The following is a 26077-nucleotide window of genomic DNA, read 5'->3' as shown; positions in this document are numbered from 1 at the left end:
TTGAGTTCTCTATCCACTAGGTGCTGGTGTTTCCACTAAGGCCTGTGCCTGCTCCTTTAGTACCTTTGTATCCAAGTGTTTGTCTTTCCTTAGGTATGCAACAAGATGGGACCTTTCTGGCTGGGGCTATAGTTCAGTGGTAGAGAGCTTGCCTAACGTGTGAGGCACTGGGTTTGAGAATAGTAGGTTACCTATTGAGTTGAACTAGGATGTCCTGATTTATTTATAGATTTAAATTGTTTGAAGGAAGACAATTGTAGTGAACAATAGAACTTTTTCCTAGAAAGCCAGACAAGCAGCCTGGGAAATGTATGGAATGTATGGAAAACAAAGTTTCCTGCAGAATTTCAGCATGGCACATGTATGAAGTGCAGAAGGCTCAGAGATGTGAAGCCAGATTTTGGATACATGGCTCAACTGAAAAGGAAAAAAGTTGGGCTTAGTAGTGTGTGCCCAAAAACCTAACCATTCTCAAGGATTAGAGGCTGGTGGATCATTTGAGGCCAACTTGGGTAACATAGCAAGATCCTGTCTCCTCCTCCTCCTCTTTTTTTTTTTTTTTTTTTTAGGATTAATTTGGGAATGAAATGGATATGTCAATTATTAGACAAAATTTTAAAATTTATCTGAAATTTGAGTTATGCATTCATCTTATCCATAGTTTATATTTTAGTAGCACATAAAATAATGATGCATCTTTAAATTAGTGGCTTTTTTCCCCTCAGTACCTGGATGGAAACCCCATCTCTGTTGTTTAATTTTAAGACAGGATCTTATTAAATTGCTGAGGCTGTCCTCAAACTTGCAATCTTCCTGCCTCAGCCTCCAGTCACTGGGATTATAGGTGTGCAGCAGTGAATCTGGCTTAATCCTTTAACTTGTGAAAATTTTTTTCTTTGGCAAAGTAGCCCCATTGACAATCCAAGACAAAGCTTACTTGTGATGTTGAGAACTTCCTTATTTATGTTTGGTGAAAGCTCCTGTTATACTTGATTTTGCAGTACACCCACCCCAGTTCCATTTGGGCACATTGTCATGTTTGGCTTATTCTTATTTTTGTCTACCCTACTAGAAATTATTCTTCACTCAGGTCCCATGACCTTTTCTTTGAATTAGGCTTCAAGACTATAGATGGTCTCTTCAGGACACCTTAAACTCTTGCTCAGAAATAAGTTGACCTGGGCTCGGACTATAGCTCAGTGGCAGAGTGCTTGCCTAGAACATATGAGGTACTATGTTTGATCCAGATTTTAGCACCACATAAAAATAAGTCATTCTGTTCATCTAGAACTATAAAAAAAGAAATTTAAAAATATGTTGGGCCAAATGCAGGACTTAACTCCCAGGTTTCCTGCTGGGTGTGGGGAAAGAGTTGTTGAACTCATACCCAACTGGTCTGTAATGGTGGTAGGTCAAATTACAAGTTGTATGTTAATAGATGTCATTAATTTCTGGGTATTCAAAGCTATGACCTTCCCCTCCCTCTAATGGGATCTGTTTTGTGGTGCTATAACAGAATTTGTCATTCTAGAGCCTGGGAAGTACTGAGTGGAGTGGCTCACATCATCCTAAGGCAGAAGTTACTTGCCTATCTCTACTCCTACTGGGACATGGGCAATGTCTGAAGTCATATTTGGTTGTCACAACTTGGGGTTGCTACCAGTATCTGGAGGTAGAAGTCCGGGATACTAATAAATGCCCTACAATACATAGAACAGTATCCACACACCCAAATATCAATAATGCTGAGATTAAAATCCTGTGATTTCTTTTTTTTTTTTTAGAAAAAAAAAATAGAATTTTTAAATATTTTTTAGTTTTCGGCGTACACAACTCTTTATTTGTATGTGGTGCTGAGGATCGAACCCGGGCCGAACGCATGCCAGGCGAGCGCGCTACCGCTTGAGCCACATCCTCAGCCCTAAAATCCTGTGATTTCATCAATTACCTGGGCATTGTATACCATCTAGAATTGTGCTGTCCAGGTATGATAGCTATAGCCATGTGTTGAATGCAAAATATCCTCAGAATTTCAAAAAGCTAGTATAATAAATATAAAAATGCCTTTTCCCCCCTTTTGGTGATGCTGGTAATTGAACACAGGGTCTCGTGTGCCAGTCAAACTTTACCACTGAGCTGTCCCCCCTCCCTCCCCCCCCGTTTTTTTTTTTTCCCCCTAGTACTGTGTATTGAACCCAGGGACACTTAACCACTGAGCCACATCCCCAGCCCTTATTAAGTTGTGTAGAGCTTCACACTAAGTGGCTGAGGTTGGTCTTGAACTTGAAATCTTCATGCCTCAGCCTCTCAGCTTGCTGGGATTACAGGTGTGTGTCATTGTATCTGGCCCCCAATTCATTTTTTAAAAAAATTATAAATGGATAAAATACCCAATAAATTATTTTTATGTGGTGCTGAGGATCGAAGCCAGTGCCCCACACATGCTAGGCAAGCACTTTACCTCTGAGTTATAACCATTTTCCTTGCTTCCTCCCTCCCTCCCTCTGAGCCATGTCCCCAGCTCTATTTTGTATTTTATTTAGAAATGAGGTCTCACTGAGTTGCTTAGCACCTTGCGCAAGGCTGGTTTGAACTCCTGTTTCTCCTGCCTCAGCCTCTTAAACCACTGGAATTATAGGCCTGTGCCACCTCACCCAGCCCCCCATTCATTATTTTAGTTGTAGATGGACAGTGTCTTTATGTGGTGCTGAGGATGAAACCCAGTGCCTTACACATGCTAGGCAAGCACTCCAACACTGAGCCACAAACTCAGCACCCCCCATTCATTTTTAATGCTCATTACCTGTTAAAATAATATTTTGCATATATTAGGTTAAAATACATTAATATAGTTTCACATGTTTTTTTTTCAAATGTGGTTATTAAAAGTTTTCAATTGGGGCTGGTGTTGTGGCTCACTGGTAGAGTGCTTGCCTAGCACTTGCAAGGTGCTTTGTTCAATCCTCAGCACCACGTAAAAATAAATAAAATAAAGGTATTGTGTCCAACTACAACTAAAAAAAATATTTAAAAAAAAGTTTTCAGTGGCTGGGGTTGTGACTCAGTGGTAGAGCGCTTGCCTTGCACATGTGAGGCACTGGGTTCGATCCTCAGCACCACATAAAAAAAAATAAAGATATCGTGTCCATGTGTAGCTAAAAAATATTTTTAAAAAAGTTAACTATTTGACTTACATTTGTGGCTCACGTTTAATTTCTGTACCATAATGCTGATGTAGATGAAGACTCTTAAAGATATCTCCAGTCCCAAGTCTCCTGTGTGCTCAAGATTCAATAATTCAAAGATCTACTTGATGTTTAGTTATTTTCATACACTTCAAAATTAGTTATGACTGAAGTGGAACTCAAGTCTCCGCACACCAAAACTTTTTCTCAGTCCTCACCATCTCAAAATGTTAATGACTACCTATCTCTTGTAGTCAGATTCATAGTACTGGGGATTGAACCCAAGGCCTTGCATGTAGTAGGCAAGTGCTGTACTACTAAGCTATATCCCAGCCCTCATCTTTGATTCTTTTATTTCCCTTAATAATTTCTTCAGCACATTTTATATCAAATGTCTCCGTGTCTTTGCCACAGCCAAAGTTCCGATTTGTAACTCTTCTTTCCCACTTAGGACTACTACAGTGGCCTTCTCCTGGTCTCTCTTCCTTCTTTCCTCCTGTGGTCTGTCTGCAATTTTGTGTCTATTCAGTAGCCAGAATGATCTTGTCAAATAAAAAACAGATGATTATTCTCTTCCTTAAAACCTTTCAGCAACTTCCTTTTTAAAGTAAAAGGTTTTCCTTGGGCATTATAGGCTTGGCCTCTACCCCACATACCATTGTCTTGAGACAAAATAACCCCTTTTACCCACCTTAGTTTCTAAGTCACACTGGCCCACCTTTCAAAGCCTTGTTACCAAACTTTTTCCTGTCTCAAGGTCTCCTTTCTACCTGGAAGGACCTACCTTTTCACCATTTTAGGGTTTACTTACCCCCACCCCCACTAATAGAGATCAAACCCAGAGCCTGGTGCCTGCAAAGTAAGTGCTCTACCACTGAGCTACATCTTCAGCTCAGTGGCCCACTTGTCCTTTAGGTCTTACTTTTAGGACCAAGCATCAGAGTGCCTTCCCAGACCACCTGTTGCAAATTTGAAGCCCCCCACCCCGCCCCACCATCTTTCTAGTTTGTATATATTGTGGTATTTATCCTGATTTCTTTACTCATTTATTGAATATTCTTGAGAAATTGTAGAGGTGGGTGAGGAAATTATCTACCTTACTAATACATAGCCCAGTGCCTAGAAACAATATGAGACCTGTAATGGTATTTAAGAACAAGTATATGTAAGCTATTATTTGAAATGATGTGCTTTTGTTGAGAATATACTGCTCCATTCACAGCTTCAGTAGCCATGAGTCATGTGAGAAACTGGGTGCCAGCTCAGGGCTAGGCTAGCATAGAACCTGAGTTCATGGGCTGGAATCCTGCAGTTCAGCCACCTAGCTGTCATGGTAGAGCAGGCCTATAATCCCAGCGACTTGTGAGGCTGAGAGGAGGACTGAAAGTTCAAAGCCAGCCTCAACAACAGACCTTATTTCAAAATTTATAAGGACTGGGGATGTAGCTCAGTGGTAGAGGTCCCCTAGGTTCAAAAAGTTGAGCAATCAAGAAAGGCAGGGCTGGGGATGTGGCTAAAGTGGTAGTGTGCTCCCCTGGCATGCGTGTGGCCTGGGTTCGATTCTCAGCACCACATACAAACAAAGATGTTGTGTCCGCCGAAAACTAAAAAATGAAATATTAAAATTCATTCTCTCTTAAAAAAAAAAAAAAGGCAGAGATAGATGGTAGAAGTGTCATGCCTGAGGAGGGCCTGTAGTTTAGATGTGATCCCAAAGGGCAGCGCTAACTAGAATGCTGGTGCCCCACCCACCCCTTTCTACTTAGCTGAATTGCTGAGGCTGACCTTGTACTTTTGATCCTCTTGCCTTGGCCTCCCAAATTGCTGGGATTTGTGTATGTGAGGGTCTACTTAGTTGGTGAGCTCCAGTAGGGTTGGGACCCTGTCTTTAGTTTGCACTTATCAAGCTCTTCATGGCCTAGCACAAATTATTATAGTAATAGCCAACATTTACAGAGTGCTTTGCGTTTACTGGCCCAAACAACTCTGAGATGGGGGTTTGTAATTTGCATTTGACATCTGAGGAAACTGGCTGAGGTTAAGTTGCACACCCAAGGTCACAGTGAGGGCTTGGATTTGAGTTCTGGTATCCTGCAGAACCTGAGTTTTGAACCATTAGTTCAGCAGTGAGTAGGTCCAGGGCCATTAGCAGCACCCCCTCCATGGCTAATGCACCTAGGCTCTGAACTTTTCATAGATTCTTGCTTCTTGCCTTTGTCCCCAAGGTCTTGAGAGAAGGGGTAGGTACACAGAGAATGTTGGCTTGCCTTTGCTGCCTGGCAGAAGTAGTAATCCATTTCTCCACCCTTTTCAGTGCTGTGCAGTTCAAGGTAGTTACATGTAGAGTGTTGGATGCACGCTCAGCTAAACTGGGTTGGAAGTTCAGCTAAACTGAACTTCACAGAACTCATCATGTCCACACAATCAGGTATGATTCACAGCCATTGAAGTATACTGGCCATGCTTCAACAGTGGGGAAGACAGTGGTGCTCATAGCACATGTAGGAAGTCCTTTTGCTAGCCATTCAACTTTCCCTATTCTCTCAGCCACTGTCCTGATGCCAGTTCCAATGACCATCCAGAGCCACCACACTGGTAGCCTTGTTGGCCTTAGCATATGAAGAGCTGGGAATCCTCCCCTCTATGTGGACAGGTAGGTCCTCTTAGGATTGCAGGTTAATAGTGGTTAAACACCCCTAGGTTCAATCCCTGGTAATATGCTCCCCGCCCTCCAAAAAAAAAAAAAAAACCCGGACTTTTTTGAAAATGTCTGGAATAGAACTAATCTGTCCTACATAGGCAGTGAATGTTTGTGAGGGATCATGAAAACCAAGGGGATGTCCCTGGCCCAGTTTTGGAGAACAGTAACCCAAGCCTTCATGAATTTCTTCCTGAGTAGTCAGCCACTTAGGGCAGGGTTCTGGGCATCCACCCAAGCAAGGGCCAGGCACAGTGGTCATATTCTAAGAAGCACTTGAAGTCCAAGGGAAAATAAACCCTATCCTGGGCCAGGGACATCCCCTTAGCCTTCATCCATCCCTCAGAAACATTCACTGTCTATGTAGGACAGATTAGTTCTATTCCAGACATTTTCAAAGAAGTCTTTTTTTTTTTTTTTTTTTTTTTGGAGGTGGGGGGCACGTTACTAGGAAAAGGGATTGAACCTAGGGGTGCTTAACTATTATGCCACATCTTTTGTAAGCCACATTTTTAATATTTTATTTAGAGAGAAGGTTTCACTGAGTTGCTTGGGGCCTCCCACAATTGTTTAGGCTGCCTTTGAACTCGCGATCCTCCTGCCTCGGCCTCCTGACTTGGTGGTATTATAGGCAAAAGTCAATCTTAAGGCACAACTCTAACAACTGTTTTAGATTTCTCATCACAATTACCATTTTATCCTGTTTGGTACAATTATCTGTGTCAGGTCTCATTTGAGTTTAAGTGGTAGTGATAAGATTCTAATCCCAGAACTCTGACCTCAGACCTGTTTCTAACCACTATACTCAATCTCAGTAGTCTCTGAAGATCTCTAAGGGATCCTATCTCATCTCCTCTGCCCCTTAGCACTCAACGGTGCTTTTTGCAAATCCTTCCAGCAAACCCTGACCTATACTAGGTACTAAGCAAATATTAAGGTTGGAGAAACAGCCTGTCTTCTTATTTATGACTTGATCAACCTCAGGATTGTACCCAGAATCTCACATCCTCATGAATGGTCCATTTCCTGTCTACAAAGGTATTTTTTCTTCCTTTAAAATAAAACTTTAAATCAGGTGTGGTGGCACACACCTGTGATCCCAGCGACTTGGGGGGCTGAGGCAGGAAGATAGCAAGTTAGCAAATGGTTGGAATGTAGCTTAGTGGCACAGCACCCCAGAGTTCAATTCCTAGTACCAGAAAAACAAGAATCAATTCTGCTGACTTCCTGATTCGGGGAGAAGACCTCTCACACATTAGACAAATGCTGTTCACTTTTGTTCCTTTCTGATCAGTGATTTTTTTGGTTGGGGGGCAGTACTGGAGATTGAACACAGGGATTTCAACACTGATCTGCACTCCTAGCCCTTTTTATATTTTCTCATTAAGTTCTCTTTATTTTATTTATTTTTAAACACAAAGACTTTTTTAAGAGAGAGAATTTTAATATTTATTTTTTAGTTTTCAGCGGACACAACATCTTTCTATGTGGTGCTGAGGATCGAACGCGGCATGCGCGCTATCGCTTGAGCCACATCCCCAGCCCTTAAAGAGAACTTAATGAGGGCTGGGGATGTGGCTCAAGCAGTAGCGCGATTGCCTGGCATGCGTGCGGCCCGGGTTCTATCCTCAGCACCACATGCAAAACAAAGATGTTGTGTCCACCGAGAACTAAGAAATAAATATTAAAAGAAAAAAAAAAGTTCTCCTGAAGTTGCCCAGGCTAGCTCCTCTTTCCTCAGCTTCAGTTGAGGTTACAGGTGTGTGTCATTGTCTGGCATGATTTTTTTTTTTAATATATTTTTTTTTAGTTGTAGTTGGACACAATAGCTTTATTTTATTTATTTATTTTGTGTAGTGCTGAGAATCGAACCCAGGGGGTTGTACTATGTGAGCGCTCTACCGCTGAGCCACAACCCCAGCTGAGCCACAACCCCAGCCGCCCCACCCCCCACCCCCCGCATAATCTTTTAAGAATCAGCCTGTTATTCCTAAGCTTAAAACCTGAAGCTTCCAGTTATTCTAAGGTTAAAAATGAAATTTCTTAACAGAGCTTAAAGACTTGCCATAAACTTACCTCTTCAGATTTCTTGTATACAGTTTTTCCCTGCCACAGAGCTGCCTTTCTGGATCCTAATGGCATCTTACTTAGGAGCCTTCACACGTGCTGCCTTCTCCACTTTGTTGTAACCACACTCCCATGTCAGTCCTTGTGATTTGTTTTTTTGGTGTGCTGGGGATCTGGAACCCAGGGCCTTGTGAATGCTTGGCAAGCTCTCCACTTAGCTACATCTCAACCTTTTTGAAAAACTTAGGGTCCTGCTAAGTTGCTTAAGCTTGCTATATCACTGTAATAGTTTTCACTCCATAGTACTTACCAAAAATGTAATTAAGGTTTGCTTCTCCTATTAGGAATGTTCAGTTCCATTTATTACTATATCCCCAGATTCTGGCGTACAGTAGGAGTTCATTCAGTTGATAAAGGAATTTAGGAGCTTTTAGTGTGAGAAGTCACGGAACTCTGAAGTGTAGTCTACAACAAGAAACTTGGTCTTGGTGAATAAAAGGATTTCTACAACATGCAATTTCTCATGTAAGAACTGAGGTTTAGACATAAATACATTTGTCCCTACCTCAGTAAATTTTTAAAAATATCTTTATTTTTATGTGGTGTTGAGGATCAAACCTCACGCTTGTGAGGCCAGTGCTCTACCACTGAGCTACAACCCCAGCCCCTCAGGAGTTCTTTAACTGGCTAAAAACTTAATCCTTTGGAGGGATACAGGGCTATTCTTTCTTTCTCTCTCTCCCTTCCTTCCTTCCCTCCCTCCCCCATCTTCCTTCTCTTTTCCTTTCAGTACTGGAGACTGAACCTAGGAGTGCTTTACCACGGAGATACATCCCCAGCCCTTTAAAAAAAAAAAAAAAAATCTTCAAATAGGATCTAAGTTGCTGAGGCTGGCCTGAAACCTGTGATCCTGTTGCCTTAGCCCCGAGTTACTGGATTACAGATATGTACCCGCCACATCTGGCAAATATGTTGGTCAAAACCTAACCTAACATTAGATTGTGGTGGTTGGCTATGCCTGGTATCATGCACATCAATCATGAGAAAATCCCAGCATATCTTTGCCTTCTTTTCTTTTGTTACATGGACAGTCCTGTCAGTCCTGTGTCCCCATCAAAGCTAACCTGGGCCCTAGTTATATGAAATACACTAGTTGGAAAAGTGGGCATGGATCTTTATATCACCACATCCTTAGGCCCTTGTCTCCCAAATCAGGGAAAACTTCTGTTTCACTGAACCCTGCCAGGACTATTTTAAGCATAAAATGGGAGGGCTGAAGGGTGTAGCTCAGGGGTGAAGTGTGTCCTTAACATGCTCTAGGCCCTGGTTTGATCCCTAAGGTAGGGAGAATGTGGGAATACTACAATTGTAGGTAAAATTTCACATGTAGCCAGAAGTAATATGTCACAATAAAGCTTAAGCATGGTTGAATCCATCATTAAATATTCATTTTATGGGGACAGAACAATGATTTTTTTTTTTTTTTTTTTTTTTTAAAGAAAACAAAAAACCAGGCTGTCCATGGTGGCATATACCTGAAATCCTGGCTATTTGGGAGGCTGAGGCAAAATTCCAAGTTCTTGGCCAGCCTCAGCAATTTAGCAAAACTAAAGTAAAAAGGTCTGGGGATGTAGCTCAGTGGTAAAGCACCCCTGGGTTCAATCCCAAATCCAGAAAAACAACAAAAAAAAGAAAAGAAAAAAAAAGCCTCAAATATAGACACGCTTTACTATACAATATTATCACCGTATATTAAAACACTATTTGTTTTTTTTCTCTTTTTCTTTTGGTATGGCCGTAGTCCACTATTTGCTTTTCTGCTCTAAGTATTATGACACTTTATAAAAATTTTGTTACTGCAGGGGATTGAACCCAGGGCCTCCTCTTGCATGCAAGACAAAAGTGCTCTAACACTAAGCCACATCCCTTTGTCCTTTTATTTTAAAATGAGATCTTGCTAAGTTTCCCAGGTTGCAAACTTGTAATCCCCCACCCTCAGCCTCCTAAGTAGCTGGGTTTACCGGTGTGTACCACTGCAACTGGCCTATCTCCCACCCTTTTTCTTGGTGTGGGTACTGGGGATTGAACCCAAGGGTACTTTGTTACCAAGCTACATCCCAATCCCTTTTTATTTTTTTGAGACAGGATCTCATGACATTTCTTAGGGCTTTGTTAAATTGCTAAGGCTGGCCTTGAACTTCTGATTTTCCTGCCTCAGCTTCTCAAATATATGTTCATTATACCGGCCCAGCAAACTATGAAGTCAAATTGAGTCACCTGATAGGTTCCTGTAGATATTCTATGGCTGAGCCTTTTCCTGACTCAAAAGTTTCCTGTGGGGTTTCTATCACTATACTAATCTAAGTTCTAGCCTTTAAACTGTCAAGAGCAATTCTGGTTATTTAGAGAAAAGCCTGACCACCAGCTTACACATTCATCAGTGTCTCAATATTCTGGCATTATTTCTCACTATCACCTATTTCTGAAGCCATATTACTCACTAATTCCTTCCTTCTACATGTATGTTTTGAGACATTCAGTGATTAGAATTTTGTAGTTTGAGCACACTGGACAAGAATGAGAAGATTCTGGTGGTAAAAACAATCATACAAACAAAAAGATACTTCAGTGTTAGAAATATTTATTTGTCAAAAAAATTAAAAAAAAAAAGTGGGAGGAGTGGAGTTAAAACAAGGCTAAATTTCAGCTAACGCTGTACCACGATCACAGGTCAGACCAAAAAAAAAAAAAAAAAACCAAACAAAAACAACAACAAAACCCCCAATGGTCCTAGCAATTTCAGAAGATTAGCTTCAATGTTAAGAGTCCAGAGCTAACAGAGAAGAGTAAAAGGCTGTTTGCCACTACATGGTCATTTTAAAGGGAGATGCTGTAGGTAGGCAGGGAGGAAGGGTTCAAATCCTAGGGAAAGCAAGATAAGAGGGGTTCCACTGTACAGGAAAAAGGGAATGCCAGCATAATCCTTACCTAGGGATGATCTGAGGCTGAGAATATAAGGAACAAAGTGAAAGGCTACTAAGACTAGTATCAGGAGGAAAGAAAAGTAAACTTAGAAGAATTAAATTAAGAAAGAAAACATAGTTGGTCTCAAACTCCTCTGTTTACTGAAACATGAAGCAATGGAAACATCCCGGCAAAGGGGACCGCGCGGAGCAAGTTCTCATATATGACCGCAGCCCGAGGGTTCAGTCCGCAATTATCCTACCTGAAAGAGAGCACAACACAAGAGGCTTACACAATGCCTGGAGAGCAGCTTGGCTCCGAGTACAAGGGCCCTGGTCCCGTCCTGTATTCCAGGGGGGGAAAAAAAACAAAGAACAAAACAAAACCAAGTCAGATTGGATCAAATTTATATTCCACAAAATCATCTAGGGTTCTATTAAATAGGTCTATAAAGGAATATACTAATAGCTATATAGGACATACAGATGTAATCTAGGTGAAAGTCTGCTGTGTTAGTGATAAATTCAACTTTCTCATTTTCTTAGCCATCTTTTAAGCAACATAACTATTTTTTTTGATACCAGGGATTGAACCCAGGGGAGCTTAACTACTGAGCAACATCCTCAGCCCCTTTTTATATTTTATTTAGAGTCAGTAAGTTGCTTACAGCCTTGCTAAGTTGGCTGAGGCTGGTTTTGAACTTGTGATCCTCCTGTCTCAGCCTCCCAAGCCGCTGGGGTTACAGGTGTGTGCCACGGCGCCCGGCAAAATAACCTCGTTAACAGAAGGCTTCTATTGCTCCAACAAAGGGCAAACATGTATCAACAAAAATAACAGTTTAATTTTTGGATCTGGGAAAAGCAGAAGATACTGAGATCTCAAATATGGCCAACTGTTCTACTTTCCCCTTTAAAAAAATGATATGGAATTTCACTATGTTGCTCTGGTTGAATTTTCCTGGGCTTATAAGTGTTCCTTCTGAGTAGCTGGGACTATAGGTGCAAATAACCACACCCATTTTTAATTTTTCATAGTAAACTTTTAGAAATGACATTTGTAAAAGTTCTCAAGGAACAGTGGGTCATTCACCAATCTCTAACACAACTACATGTCACACTGTCACAGATTTAGAACCACAGTTCCAGTGTTTTCTCTAATTGACCAAATCTCCCTTGCCAAATCGAAAGAAGAAATCACTGCTAGAATTCTGTAATTCTTCCATTGATGATGGAAACTCCAGACACCAATGGCTGGGGGAAAAAAGAAGTTAACTCACACCAAGTTCCTCTACTTATTACAGACAAAGGGCCAAATCTTGGTCTTGATCTGTGCCAATCGACTTCAAAAGCTGTGACGTTCTTGGATCAGTTCTGCTAGTGAGACCCGAATTTGGATCCCCAACAGTTCTGGAGTGTTTCCTCCTGGCAGCCTCATTAACATCAGGCTCCTGGGACTGCAACCAACTCAGGGTTATTCAGTCCATTTGAGGTTCACACCTGGAAGGTAAGTTTCTTTAAAAGTCATCACTACAAAGAGGTTAGTTGAACAACCACTGTTCTCAGTTAAAATTCACTTTTAAAATTATGTATCAATACCCCTTAAAGACCACAATATATTAATTTAAAAATTAACTTTGAAACATACTTAAAAGAAACAGAAGTTATCTGATAGATTGATAACAACTTACTTCACTTCAGACGCATCTCAACTCATGGTAGATCCAGCTGTAAAAATTAATGGCAAACTCCTCCATAGCTTCTAAGCTTAATCTACTTCACACACATGAACACACTGCTGCACAGTGGTCTCAGGAAATCCCAAGTCTTACTGACATGGTCATATAAGATATAAAATCACAGGTTCATGACACAGTGCTTCTCACTTCACAAAAAGCAAATTCTGTAGCTTTTCTTTCTTCTACACCTATACCAAAGAGGGGATAACTTGAAATCTTGGAAGCTCAGTAGTAATTCGGTTTAACCTTGCTACTGGAGCTCAAATTCAAGTGATGCCCAATTTCAAAGTATAAGTAAAACCATGAAAATATAATGTCATGATGCTGTTTCCACTCTGATTAACTCAATACTCAATATTTCCTACCCCAGTGACTTGCAGTAACTTAGCAACTTTGATACACAATTCCTGAAGTAGGAACATTAACTTTTCAGAGTCACAACCTATAGGATTTTATGTACATCAGAAGATTGCCAATTTCTAATTCCTTAAGTATGTTCCCACACAAAAAACCCAAAATGCTGAAAGAAATGGGAAACGTATCATAGGTTACAAGAAAATAGGGGTTAAGCACTCCAATGCTCTAGATCTGAATAAGGAAAGAACTACATGGGGCAGAGCATCAAACATTCAACAAACAAGTATCTTAGAATTAGAGACACTTAACATTTATAGGACTTTATCTGGCTTGCAGATATCATACTTGAAGAGCTTCCATGATAAAGGCTAGTGACCCAATAAACAATCTTATTAGCAAATACTCTGTGATTTCCATCATTAAGTCCTGATCCTGAACCTGTACCCTTCAGCTTAATACCACACTGACTGTTAGTGGGAATTTTAAGAGTCAGGCTTGAATTTGAATTTTGGCTTCACCTCCCTCATTTACCAAATGATGATGGGCAAACTACTGAGTCCCTGGAGCCTTAGTTCCCTTCCTGTATAAAGAAATATCTCTTACTGTCTAGATATTAATATACACAGGTCACCAAACAAACATTAGTTATCTTAAATGTTTTTCTGCAACTCAAGTGGATTTACAACTGATTATAGGAATATTATTCCTAAGAAACTTTAGTATGTGAAGTCACACGCTAAAACCTCAACAGGCCAAGTGAACCTGTGGCCTAAGCTAGAGAAATAATAAAGAATAACACATAATTAGTACTTTTTGGATTCTGTTCTAATAGCAAACAAGTACCTCTAGCCTCCTCTATGAAGGTCTCTTGCAAGGGAACTAAATGGAATCTCTTAATCACACCCACCCCACTCTCACCTCCAGTTTTTAAAAGGCTGAGTACCGTGCTCGGTCCACATATTGCTCCCGCTCATACCGGGCCATGTCATACAGAGAATTCCGTGTAGCTGCTGAAGCCTGAGACAACTCACTTTCTGGCCCATAACCGTAGCCCTCTCCAACTGTGGGGAGCACAGCTGTAGCACGACGCAGTGGGCTTCTGTCCCTTCCATAATAGGAGGAAGAGGTGGCGGCAGCAGCAGCCATAGCAGCTGAGGTAGCAGCAGCACCAGAGTTCGGCAATAGGTGTCTGTCATAGGGATCAACAGAAGTAGAGTTGAGGTGACTGGTCACAGCTGAGCTCTGGACTTGAGGCAGATGAGACATGGTCTGCTCTGCATAATTGTATGCAGAAGCAGCAGCCGCCGCCGCCACCGCTTCATAAGAGCGGACCCGGTAGCGCTTATAGTAGTCGAGTGCTCCATAGGCATCATTGTAATACATGGATTCCCCATAGCCCATGGTGTAGGGTGTGCGCACTGCTCCATACTGTTCGTTGTACTGCTCAGTAAAGTCTGCCACACGCCCAGTACGATCTACTGGGCACTCTTTGGACCAGTGTCCCTCTTTCCCACACCGATAGCAGCCACTCTGGTCTCCCATCCCAGGGGCAGTTCGAAGCCGGCTGGTAGACAACTGCACGTGCATCCTTTTGCCTTGAAGAAATAGATTAAGAAGATTATAACTCATTGACACTCTTTATCCTCCCCCAAAGGAAAGTAAACATAGGACACATACATACGCACACTCTTGTGACCCTATTTCAGCAATGCCCTCTAAAAAAATAGCTGAAGTTTCAATACAGAAGACAGCCAGAAAACGTTAGTCCTCAGAGACCAGTTAGTCCTTTCTACTTACCACAGTAGCAAATTCCTACCTACTTCTGTCTCTGCAACTTTCCTTTTCCCCCCTAAACACAAAAGTCAAAAAATTTCTAATTCTTAAAGACTATTATCAACTATAATGATTCAAAACCTGAATAACTTTTCAATGATATATCCAACAAAACCTCAGTTATGCTAGATCTGGAAGGCATCTTCGTTCTTTCTCCCTGATTTACTGAAGGCCATATAAGGCCTGAGCACTTACTGCAGCTTAGAACCCACAGCAACAGCCAGGCATGGTGGTACATGCTGTAATCCCAGTGACTTGCTGCAGTAATTTAGCAAGAACCTGTCTCAAAAAATAAAAAGGGCTAGGGATATAGGTCAGGGATATTGTACCCCTGGGTTTCAATCCCCAGTATGGCTGGAGGGGTGGGGAGGGGACCACCCCAGCAATAAAGTCAGGTTGTTTCACAGTGGGAAGAGCATGTGCTCATTAGCATGCATAAGGCCCTGGGTTCAATCACCACCAACAAAACCCAATTGCAGTCTTCTTTCCACCTTGTTTCCTTCAGCAGTTTCTGCAGGGGAAGGCTATGTTGGATGCCAAATCATATCTGGCTCATCAATTGCTTCATCCCCTGTATTTCTGAGAAATAAGACATTTTAACCTCATCCTCACTTTTATCCTCAAGGGCTAATCCATCTCTACTGCAGAAAACTCTGACCAAGGCCTCTCAACAAGAATTAGGAAGATCTTAAAAACAGTACCAGCTGCTTAGGGATAATGTGTTCCCATGTAATGGAACAATCAGGATTTCAACTTGCCACTTAGTTTACAATTCTTTTCTTTTTGCAGGTGGACACAATAACTTTATTTTTTATTGTTGTGCTGAGGATCGAACCCAGTGCTTCATGCATGCTAGGTGAACGCTCTACCACTGAGCCACAAGCCCAGCCCTCTTTTCTTTATTTTAATGTACTAGGAACTGAACCCATGGGTGCTCTACCACTAAGCTACATCTACAGCCCTTTTCAGTTTTTGAGACAAGGCGTTGCTAAATTGCTGAGGCTAACCTTGAGCTTGCAATTCTTTTGCCTTAGCCTCCTGAGAAGCCAGGATTATAGACTTATGTCACTGTGTTCAGTACTTATAATTCTTTATAGGGAATCTTCTGTTTGTTTGAAAATTGCAGCATTTGCCTAAAGGATTCTGGGCCCCCATTCAAACAATTCACACCCATGCTTCTAAGAAATGACTAGCATTGAGGAACAGCTTTGAGAAGAAACCACCTTTGCTCAAGGCTGTGTGCAGCCAAACTCAAGGTCCCTTACTGATAGATGAAAGCATCTGGAGTCTTTAAAAGCAGTTCAGGAAAAGGGAGTGGTGCTGGCAGTAATTTAGTACTGAACTGCATTAAAATTCTGGAGATCAAGTCAATACTTTAAAAAAATTGTGGCCATAAGGCCAGTAAAAATAGAGAAAATGGGCTTCTTGTCATTTTTAAGGGTTGCTCAGAACAGTTTCCCCCTCTGCCATCAGCATATTGCTCTCTTTTAATAGGTCTTGTTCTGAATACAGCTGTGCAATAGGAAGCCTTGTACTTCCAACTATCTTTTTGGGAACAACCTGATTTAGGATGGGAGCCAAAACAGCACCATGCACTAACCATGAGAGGGTTGTGGATTAGTGCAGTCCTATCACTTTAGTCTAACTTGGTTCTGCCCCAAAACTCACTTCAGCAGAAACAAAGATGTTCAGGCTTTTGACCTCCAGCTGCTAATGAACAGGCAGCATCCACCATCACCAGACTCAATTAGCAGACACCAAGCAGCAATAACTCTGCAAGCAGCATTTTAGTGAGCCATCCCAGTTTTCAGAGATTTAAATACTCGCATCTAATTTTTACAAGTTATTCAATGTTACCTATGCTTACAAAAGAAATAGATTTCTGCCCCTACACTCTCTCTCTCCCTCTCTCTCTCTCTTTCTCTCTCTCTCACACACACACACACACACACACACTCACACACTCTTATATATCAAATATAGAATTCTCTATAATTTAGACTATAAAATTATAAATTACTTGGCTTTCAAACATACACATTAAGCTATATGACAGACACAAACTGTGCTCTAATTCTGAAGTCAAAGTAACAATGATAATCTAAAAAGTAGCCAATCCAGAGACCTAGAAGTAACATTTGTAAGGGGAAAAAATCCAATTAAACTTGCATTTTATTTTTTATAGATTCTGGGTCTGTTTTTTAGAGAAACAAAATCCAGTGATTTTTACCTTGATGTTTCTGATACTAAATCCAATCTTCATTTCTGTTTTTCTTAGAGGGTGGGAACTGCTAAGTGTATAAACATCTGTAGCAAAATCAAAATCTATCGGTGTAGTTGTGAAAAGGATACCATTTAAAAAAAATTATCTAGAACTAAAAAACATCTATAATAAAGTGATAGTAGGCTTTTTTTTTTTTAAATAGTCTTGCCAACACAGTCATAACCAAGCTTTTAATTTAAACCCCTTAAAGTTCCTGTAATAATTAAAAAGTACTGTGTTTGTCTATTACCTTTCAGAATCAGGGCAAAGACAAATTCTACCACTCTATTCTACTACATGTAGATAGGCCAGAAGTTTAAAAGATTTTCTGAGACCTCAAAGTTACTTAAATATGCCAAAATTTCTCACAAAATTAGCAAAATAATACTATTTTATCTTGAAAGCTGGATCAGAAGAGAATATTAAAATGCTGAGGTGGGAAAAATGGGGTCCTAATTTCTTAGCTCCTATTATGTGCCAGGATCCAGAGATGGCTGGAGATGTAGTTGATATATAGCAGTACTCTGATTTAATTCTGAAAACAAGACATATAAATTTGGGAACACCTTCCTTTCCAATACAACTATGTTCCCCTGCTGCTTATGGAGAGAAAACAGATACTGAAAGGCACAGATAATTCAGATTCTATTGCTTCCTTTTAGAAATCATACAATGCAGAAACCTAAATGGCAACCATTAAGTACATAAATAAAGGTTCAGAAGATGCCCAAAGTGGCATTTTTCCAGAGGCTATCTTCATTAGTAGATGACTAAAAAGGCTTTTATTAGAAAATTATGCAAACTGATATCTACATTGTATTTTCTGCAAAACTGATTTATTTTCCAATAATAAACTTGTCATTTTGGGAAAATATAGAAGGTTACAAAAATGTCTGCATGTGTAACTCAAAGATCACTCTCCAGAAGGCAAAGGCACACAACATAAAAACCGAGTAAAAGATTTTTCTTTCCTAATTCAGTTTAGTGTCTGTGCTTCTAAGGAAATGATAACACTTTTAAATGTCTCATGGGATCCATTGCATTATTCAGGTATCTAATTCATAAGTAATAACACCAGTTTTATTAAAACACTCAGGGCTAGGGGCATAGCTCAGTGGTAGAGCAGAAGCCCAGCATGCACAAGGCCCTGGGTTCAATCCCCAGCACTGCAAAAATAAAAACAAACAAAAAATAGACATTCTAAGCCATCTTCCTCCAGTTAACTGATTTTCCTTATACATATTTTTGCCCTTTTCCTTTTAATCAACTGCACATTAAAAGGTAAGGGCCTGTAGTATCATTGCTACAACACCTCTGAAGAGTCTGTACCTGAATTTACATTCTTTTAAATTCTGTTTATTACCTGTTAAGAGAGAACCCTCTTTCCCCATTCTCCATCCATGATCTCCTTCCACCATTGAATGAAAACAATAATACTTTTAAAGGTAAAGTGCACCAGCATTCCAAAATAATAAAAGAAAAACAAATATAAATTTAAAAAACAAATAAGAAAAGCTTAACTATCCTATCACATTTTAAATAACTTTCTCTCAATACAAACACTCATGGTTGCAAACAGCACTCACCTTTCATCATACAGTGCTTTCACTGTGGAAACATTTTCACAACTATTACCTCATCCTAGTCTCACTACCATACTGTGGGGATGGTACAACAAGGATCATTAACTCTATTTTGTAAGTAGGGCAAATGAAGCAGAAAGAGGTTAAAACATTTGGCCACTTGGTAATTAATACCAGCAACTTTTGCCCTATGTTTTTAAGAGTAGCTAAAGACCAAAGCATCACTGGCTGAAGCCACATTATACTTGATGGTCCTCAACCACTAAACTCCATTATCTGTACAGTTTCTCATTTTTTTCTGGTCAATTTCTATATTTTTCCTATTCTTTCCATTCTGCTTTCTACTTTAGCAGAGAAACTCGAAGTACTTAACAACTCTTTTAGTGGCACTCAGGGCAAAAAGGGTGTTTATTTTAAGAACCAGAAGTGGCTGTGAATGTGTAGTCCAACATGATACTTTTACAAAAACCTTGCTGTACAATGCTATTCAACAGAACTATCTGTGATAGTGAAAATATTCTGTACATGTGCTAATTCAATAGCCATTACCCTCATATGACTATTGTTTGAAATGTGTCCAGGACAACTGAAAAAGTGAATTTTTTGTTTTATTTAATTTCAATTAATTTAAACTTACCAGCCACATGTGGCTAGAGGCTACCATATTAGCACAGTTCTAGAGTTTTCAGATATCCTCTCGTGGTATTAATGACAACAAATATAACTTTATTATCAATATAAACAATGATACACTGTGTGATGCTTAACTGAAATTTTATCATAGAAGTAAGACTATCATTTCCATTTAACCTTGAATTTTTAGAAAAATTTACTTTTTTCTTGGTTGTGCTTGTATAGTCCAAAGACTTAACAAATTCACCCAAAAGACACTTCCCCAAATCCAGACTCACCACTCAGATTTATAATATAGGGCTTCCTCTAAATACCTTTTCCCCATCACTACCCCTCACCCAAGGCAGTGGAATATAAACCCTATGCATTTAAACCCTCAAACCAAAGGCTTCTTAGGCATAACAAAAGAAGTAGGTAAGTCACAGACCTTTATCCTCCCTTCTCCCCAGCAAACAGTTTCATCAGCATTTGAATGAATGAAGACCACAGGATAAAGTGACCCACACTTTGTGGTCCTACATAGCTGTTGAGGAACATCTCAGCAAACATGAACAAGGGAAGTGTTCTGCTTCCCCAAGAGTAAGTTATGCTTAAGAGCAGTAGACATAATCTATTATGTCCAGTTAAAAGATCCTGCCAGCCCCATGGTCTTGTTCTTGCACCTGTCTTGAGCTAAACCCCACTCAGCTCTGCCACCCAGGCCCCAAAGCAGTTCACCTTGAAACTCTGTGTTGTCAAGGCCCCTGATGGCTTCGACTGCATCCTCTGCCCGCTCCATGTGTACAAAGGCATAATCTTTCACGATGTCACATTCGATAACTGGGCCATACTCCTCAAACTTGGCCCGAAGCTCTTGGTTGGTACAAGTGGGACTGATGTTGCCCACATGTAACTTGGTTGAAGCTTTGCTCTTGTTTTTGCTGGCTTCCACATTGATGTTCACCCCATGCAGCTTGTAGTGGTGCAGGTTGCGTATGGCATCCTCGGCCGCCGTCTTGTCCTCTATGTGCACAAAGCCGTAGTTCTTAATGATGTCACATTCCAGCACCTTCCCATATTGCTCGAAGAGTGAGCGGATCTCTTGCTCTGTGGCCTCCCGGGGCAGGTTTCCAATGAACAGCTTCACCATCCTGACAAGAGCCTGGAAGAGAAGAAACAAGATTTCAAAAGTCGGATGGGTGGGAAATTCAAGTGCACCGCAACATTTCTGTTTAATCCTCCAAAGTTCTAGGCACCTTCAAGACCCTTCCAGAGAAGTTCATTATTCTTCCTCGAGGGAGGCGGGAAGGTTTGACAATGAGCATTGCGAGGTACGAGTGACAAGCAAATAGGAGGTCGGAGGTCAGCATGCACAACACAGTGCATCTCCCGGAGAGGAGGCGTGCTTAAAGCAGCGGGTTGGCGCTGCATGTCTAAACAGCGAGGAAAAAGCAAGCGTAGGGCAAGAGGCACCCGAGTGTCCCGGGTGACACGGTTTTGGAGGGAAATCTGTGTACCTCTGCACTGCACGATATCGCCTTCCCACACGCTCTAAGATAAAAGGCCCGCTCGGGGCCAAACCAGGACCCCGGCAGCGGCCCGACCTCCGCCTTCCTCACCCAACAAAGACTCGGCCCGACCCCGGCCCCGCCCCCTCCGTCCGGCCCCGCCTCCCCTCGTTGTCTTCCCGGGGCTGCCCACAGCGCCACCAGGAGCCCAAAGCCGGTCCGCGAGGGGCCCGGCCCGCCCGCCCCCGGCTCCCCGCACACCCACACGACCCCCTCGTACCTCCCGGCGGCGGCGGCGGTGGCGGCGGCTCCCGCGTCAGAGAGAACCCGACAAAATGGCGACGGCCGCTCGAGCCTCGGCGCGACCGGGCCCTTTCTCGCGCGCCAGCTCACGCACGCGCGGGTGCGCGCGGCCTCCTCCCCTCCCCCTCGCGGGAGCCGGGCGACCAATCCCGCGGCCGCACACAAATGGTCGCCGGGCTCGGGGGCGGGGCCAGCAGGGGACTGCGCTGCGGGGCCGAGGTCAGTCCGCCCCCGGCTAGCCAATCACCGCCCTGGGAGGGGGTCGCAGCTCCGCGTCAGAAGGGCTCGGGACGCAACCACTGTGTGGGTAAACTCAGAAGCTCGGGGGAGTCGCTAGCCATCACAATGGGTCGCGCTATTGGGCCCTTGCAGAGGGGTTGCTGATGACAAAGGGTTATCTCACCGGGTCCTAAAAGGGAGTTACTTAGCTGGCTTGTCCGTTTTTATGGCAGCTGGGGGCAACATTTCAGAAACACAGCAAACCTTGACTTTTATTTTTTTGTAGCGCTTTAAACAATTAAAATTTTTTTTTATTGCAAACGAGTTATTCATTAGTGAGAAAACAGAACCAAGGAACAGAAGATGATCTGCGATAGAGCTGGGATAGGACTAGGAGGTATATCTACCCAAACTACAATTTATTCATCTATATACGTGGCTGGTTTTCTCTCTCTGGCCAGAGTATAAGCTCAAAATGTGTGTCGTTGGTGGACACACCAAAAGAATACTTGGTACAGAGGACGAGACAGATTCCTTGCTTTAGGGTGGGACAGGTCTCCAAGTCCTCACCGAGATACTGGAGGAAGGTAACTGTGAATCTCCCGACTGACTTTCTGGCATTCAAAATTCAGCTGCGGTCTAAGGGCACCTCCTGGTGGCAAAAGGGAAGCTATTAGGTGGGTTCGCTGTCATCCTCCAACAAAGCAGAGACATTTATGGAGATTGATGGGTTGAATTTATCTCAGAGTAGAGGTGCCCGGTGGTTGTCAATCACCATTTTTCACTGTGGTGTCTCCGTAACAGCTTCTCTGATACTTTCAAGGCAATTTCTCAGTTGCCCTCCTCCACCCAACTACTTGATTATGTTTGCTTCACTGAATTCTTTTTGTTTCCCAGCCATTTCCGAAGATGCACTGTCTTTACAATTTTAATAACCCATACTGGTACTTGGCTCCCAGCTAATTCTATTTACCTCTCCTGTCCCTTTCCCTTTTCTCTGGACATTTCCAGTTTCTCTCTGTATTCAGACTTTTTACTTTTGGACATCTCTAGAAGCTTCCTTCACCATTTCTAAAACAGCTTTCATTAATCTAATAATAATAATAATAATTACTATAATAATTATTATTATTATTATTATTATCTTCCATATTAGCAAAAGCGATTTCAGGTAAATTCTATTTACCTGTCTCCTTCCCTTCTCCTTTTCCACTGATGCTCCAGAAGAGACTTCTTGAGATAGTCTGAAACTTCATATAGTGTCTTTTGGATTCTGTTCTCTCCAATTCTCCAATTTTCTTTGGTTTCTGAAGCTAATATTTCCTTAGTAACTTTCATCCTTCTAAAACGTTAATTTCACTCACCATTCCTTTCCTTGTATGGTGTTTGTATGTTTATGTTTCGGTACTGAGTGCTGTGCTTTGACTATGAGGTGTCCCCCAAAAGCTCAGGAGACAATGTAGCAATGTTCAGAGTGAAATGATTAGATTATGAGAGCTGTAACCTAAGCAGTCGATTAATTCATTTGATGGATTAATAATGAAAATATTACTACTGTGCTGTGTGATAACTATAAGCAGGCAGGGTGTGATTGGAGGAAGTAGGTCTCAAAATGTAATCATCTTGTCCCCTTGGCTTCTGTCTCTTTCTTGCTGCTTCCTGGCTACTATGAGGTGAGTGGCTTTCCTTCCACACACCCTTCTGCCACAATGCCTCACCTCAGGGCCACAGTGGTGGAGTCAGCTTACCTAAGACTAAGACCTCTGAAACTGTGAGCCAAAATAAACTTTTCTTCCTCTAAATTGTTCTTGTCAGGTATTTTGGTCCCAGTGAGGAAGAATTGGGACTATCACATGGGAATTGAAACTAGACCATCATACATGCTAGGAAAGGGGTCTACCACTGAGCCATATCTCTAGCCCTTTCTAAGATTTTATTTTGAAACAGAGTCTTGCTGAATTGCTGAAGCTGGTCTCAAATTTGCAGTCCTCCTGCCTCAGCCTCCTGAGTATCTGGGATTACATGTGCACACCACCATGCCCAGTCTCCTCTGTGTTCTTAATACTGTTTGTTCTCTTAGCTGACTGTACCATTCCATCTCCTTCCCCCCATTTTAAAATTTATTCCCTTTTATCTCCATTCTCATTCCTCCATAGGCAACAATTCTAATAAGTTTAATGTATATTACTTTCTGCTCTTGGAAGACATTTTTCATTCATTTTTTTTTCAAAAACTTTTTGTTGAAGAAATTGTCAAAAAAGTGCAAATGTAGAGACAATAGGTTAATGAACTCCTCTGGACACTTTATCCAGCTTTGGCATTATCAACATTTTGCTGATCTTATTTCAAGCAGCCTTTCCTTTTATTCCCCTCCCCTGGAGTATTTTGAAACAAACATCAAGATATAATGCTATTTTCCCCATAAGTACCTCATTATCTACTTCTAATTTAGAACATCAGCATTTTTTTTGATGCTGGGGATCAAACCCAGGGATTATATACTCTAGGCAAGCACACTACCTACTGAGCCCATATACTGTGTTAATTATATTGGTATTCCAGTTTTGCCTAGATTGTTAACAAATGTCTTTTCACAGTTGGCCTCTTCTAATATGGACCTAAGCAAAGTTCATCCATCGTATATTTGCATAAATTATGTAAATTATGTGTGTATAGCTCACTCTTTCTTACTTTTCTCCATTAAGCAGTCTATGCTATGTGATATCTAACTCCTAAGTAATACTCCATGCTGTGCAGCCACACATTTTATCTACCATCTCTGGATATAGAATACTGCCTCTGCTCCCCATCATTATGAAAAAGGTTTTAATTAACATCCTTATGTGTGTGCCCTAATTCTCATGGTAGTGTGTGGGGGGAGGATATTGCTGCAACGCTTGGTGAGTATACAGAAAACTAGCTTGTCTATGTAGTGCCAAGTTGTTCTCTGGAAAAGCTGTGCTGGTATACCCTTCCTCCAGCAGGGCACAAGGGGCCCTGTTATTTCTGTTTCTGCCATAATGTTTGACATTATCTGGGTTCCTAATTTTTGCCAGGATTTTGGACTTGCAGCACATCTTGGCTTGTATTCATTACAAGTGCTCAGTAGCCATAGTTCTTTGTTGTTTTGATTAGCATTTGTCTGGTTACTAATGATTTTAAGAATTTCTTCTTAAGTTTTTTGGGTTTACTCTCATGAATTTTCTGTGTCTTTTGTCTGTGTCTCAGATTGCAGTCTCTTTTTTGTTGTTGATGTGTAGGAATTTCTTGCATATTTCTGGATGTTGCTCTGCATTGGTTTAAAAAATCTTCTCATTTCACCGTGTTAACTTTGGCCACAGTGTCCTTCATCGGTCAGAAATTATTTTTTATGAAATCAATTTTTATCTTAAAAAATTTGTTTTTGAAGTTTCATGTCTTTTCTACCCCCAAATCACAAAGATATTCTGCATTTTCTTCTATTAACAGTGTTTTAATTTTTTCACCTTTCATAGTGAGGTCTATAGTCCATTTCGAGAAATGCCGTCCAACAGAAATATAATGTGAGCCACATAAGTAATTTTAAAAGGGCTTGGGTGTTGCTCAGTAGTACAGTGCTTGCCTAGCATGCATGAGGTCCCAGGTGCCATTCTCAGCACTGCAATGACTAATAATAATAATAATAATAATAATAATAGAAAATATAAATGTCCAATAGGGCTGGTGATGTAGCTCAGTGGTGTGGCACTTCCCTAGCATGCACAAAGCCCTAGGTTCAATCCCCAGCACCACAATAAATAAATAAACACGAAATATCAGAAAAATTTCAGTAAACACATTAAAAAGACTAAAGCCAAAGTTTGAAATCCACTTTAATGATATTTTGACTCATCATTTCAACATATAAAAATGAGATTTAAAAAAATTCCCCTGAAGTGCTTGAAATCCAGTGAGCATTTTGGACTTGCAGCACATCTTGGCTTGTATTCACTACAAGTGCTCAGTAGCCATGTGGCTGGTGGCTGCCATATTGGATCATTCAGGTCCACCCTTGCAGGTGGTGGTTAGTAAGAATGCAGACATGTTGATCTCTAGATAATTCATCCATTTTGATCTGTCCATATTCCCATTGCCTGCCTTGATGGTTTTGTGTGTGTGTGTGTGTGCTTTGACTTGTTTTGAATCCTTTACTGCCCCATTCCACCTGTTCTCTTTCCTAGAACTTTGCCTTTCCTCCACCCACAGCTCAAAGTCTCTCCCTGACCCTTGGCTTACCCTCTTCTCCAACCCGACCTTACTGAATTATGCTCTCAAGTAGCTTCAGCTGCCAGGTGTGTGCAGATGATTCTCAGACCACATTTTCCATCTTACCTTTCCATGAACAATGATGTTCTTTAGGGGTCACTTCAACTGCCCTATTTACACTTATGTTTTACATTCAAATGATCATTTCTCCATTAATTCTTCTCCCCCGTGTAAAAATTTCCAACGTTTGGTTTGCTGCTTTGGGGTACATATATCCAGGTTCCCTGAGCACTTATACTGTGTGACTGTCTCCTTCACACAGTGGAGGTTTTACCGCTGTGCTTGAAGCACAAAAGACGGTCTCTGCGTAGTGCTGCTCTATATATAACTGCAAGAGCATGTCCTGGGACTAAATGGAATAACAGAGCAGCACTACACATTTAGTCCCAGGACATGCTCTTGCAGTTATATATATATCTCCACATGTTTACCATGGAAGACTGAACCTCCCTTTCTTAATAGAAAG

General features: G+C 41.3%; 1 protein-coding gene across 7 annotated transcripts; it reads right to left on the bottom strand.

The window, feature by feature from the left end:
- Positions 1 to 10574: 10574 nt before the first annotated feature.
- On the bottom strand, positions 10575 to 21215 carry LOC114099661 (RNA-binding protein 4B). 7 transcript variants are annotated; one of them, XR_011708492.1, is made up of 5 exons: positions 21086 to 21215; positions 20036 to 20459; positions 13925 to 14601; positions 11582 to 12837; positions 10575 to 11257 (listed from the first exon to the last, which is right to left on the bottom strand). XR_011708492.1 is itself a non-coding variant. In XM_071616031.1 (4 exons), exons 2-3 carry the CDS (start codon positions 20445 to 20447, stop codon positions 13934 to 13936), a joined length of 1080 nt encoding a protein of 359 aa, XP_071472132.1. In that variant the 5' UTR covers positions 20448 to 20459; positions 21086 to 21215; the 3' UTR covers positions 10575 to 12837; positions 13925 to 13933. The 7 variants fall into 7 exon arrangements, 4 of the variants coding, with proteins under 4 accessions (XP_071472132.1, XP_071472133.1, XP_027799831.1 ...); XR_011708493.1 differs by having other exon boundaries at positions 12191 to 12837; XR_011708494.1 differs by having other exon boundaries at positions 10575 to 11176; positions 12191 to 12837.
- Between the last annotated feature and the right edge of the window lie 4862 nt (positions 21216 to 26077).

This window comes from Marmota flaviventris, chromosome 9, assembly GCF_047511675.1.
Source record: "Marmota flaviventris isolate mMarFla1 chromosome 9, mMarFla1.hap1, whole genome shotgun sequence".
NCBI classification, from domain to species: domain Eukaryota; kingdom Metazoa; phylum Chordata; class Mammalia; order Rodentia; family Sciuridae; genus Marmota; species Marmota flaviventris.
Note: the sequence above shows the minus strand (reverse complement) of the source record. Positions and strands in the feature narration are given on the sequence as shown.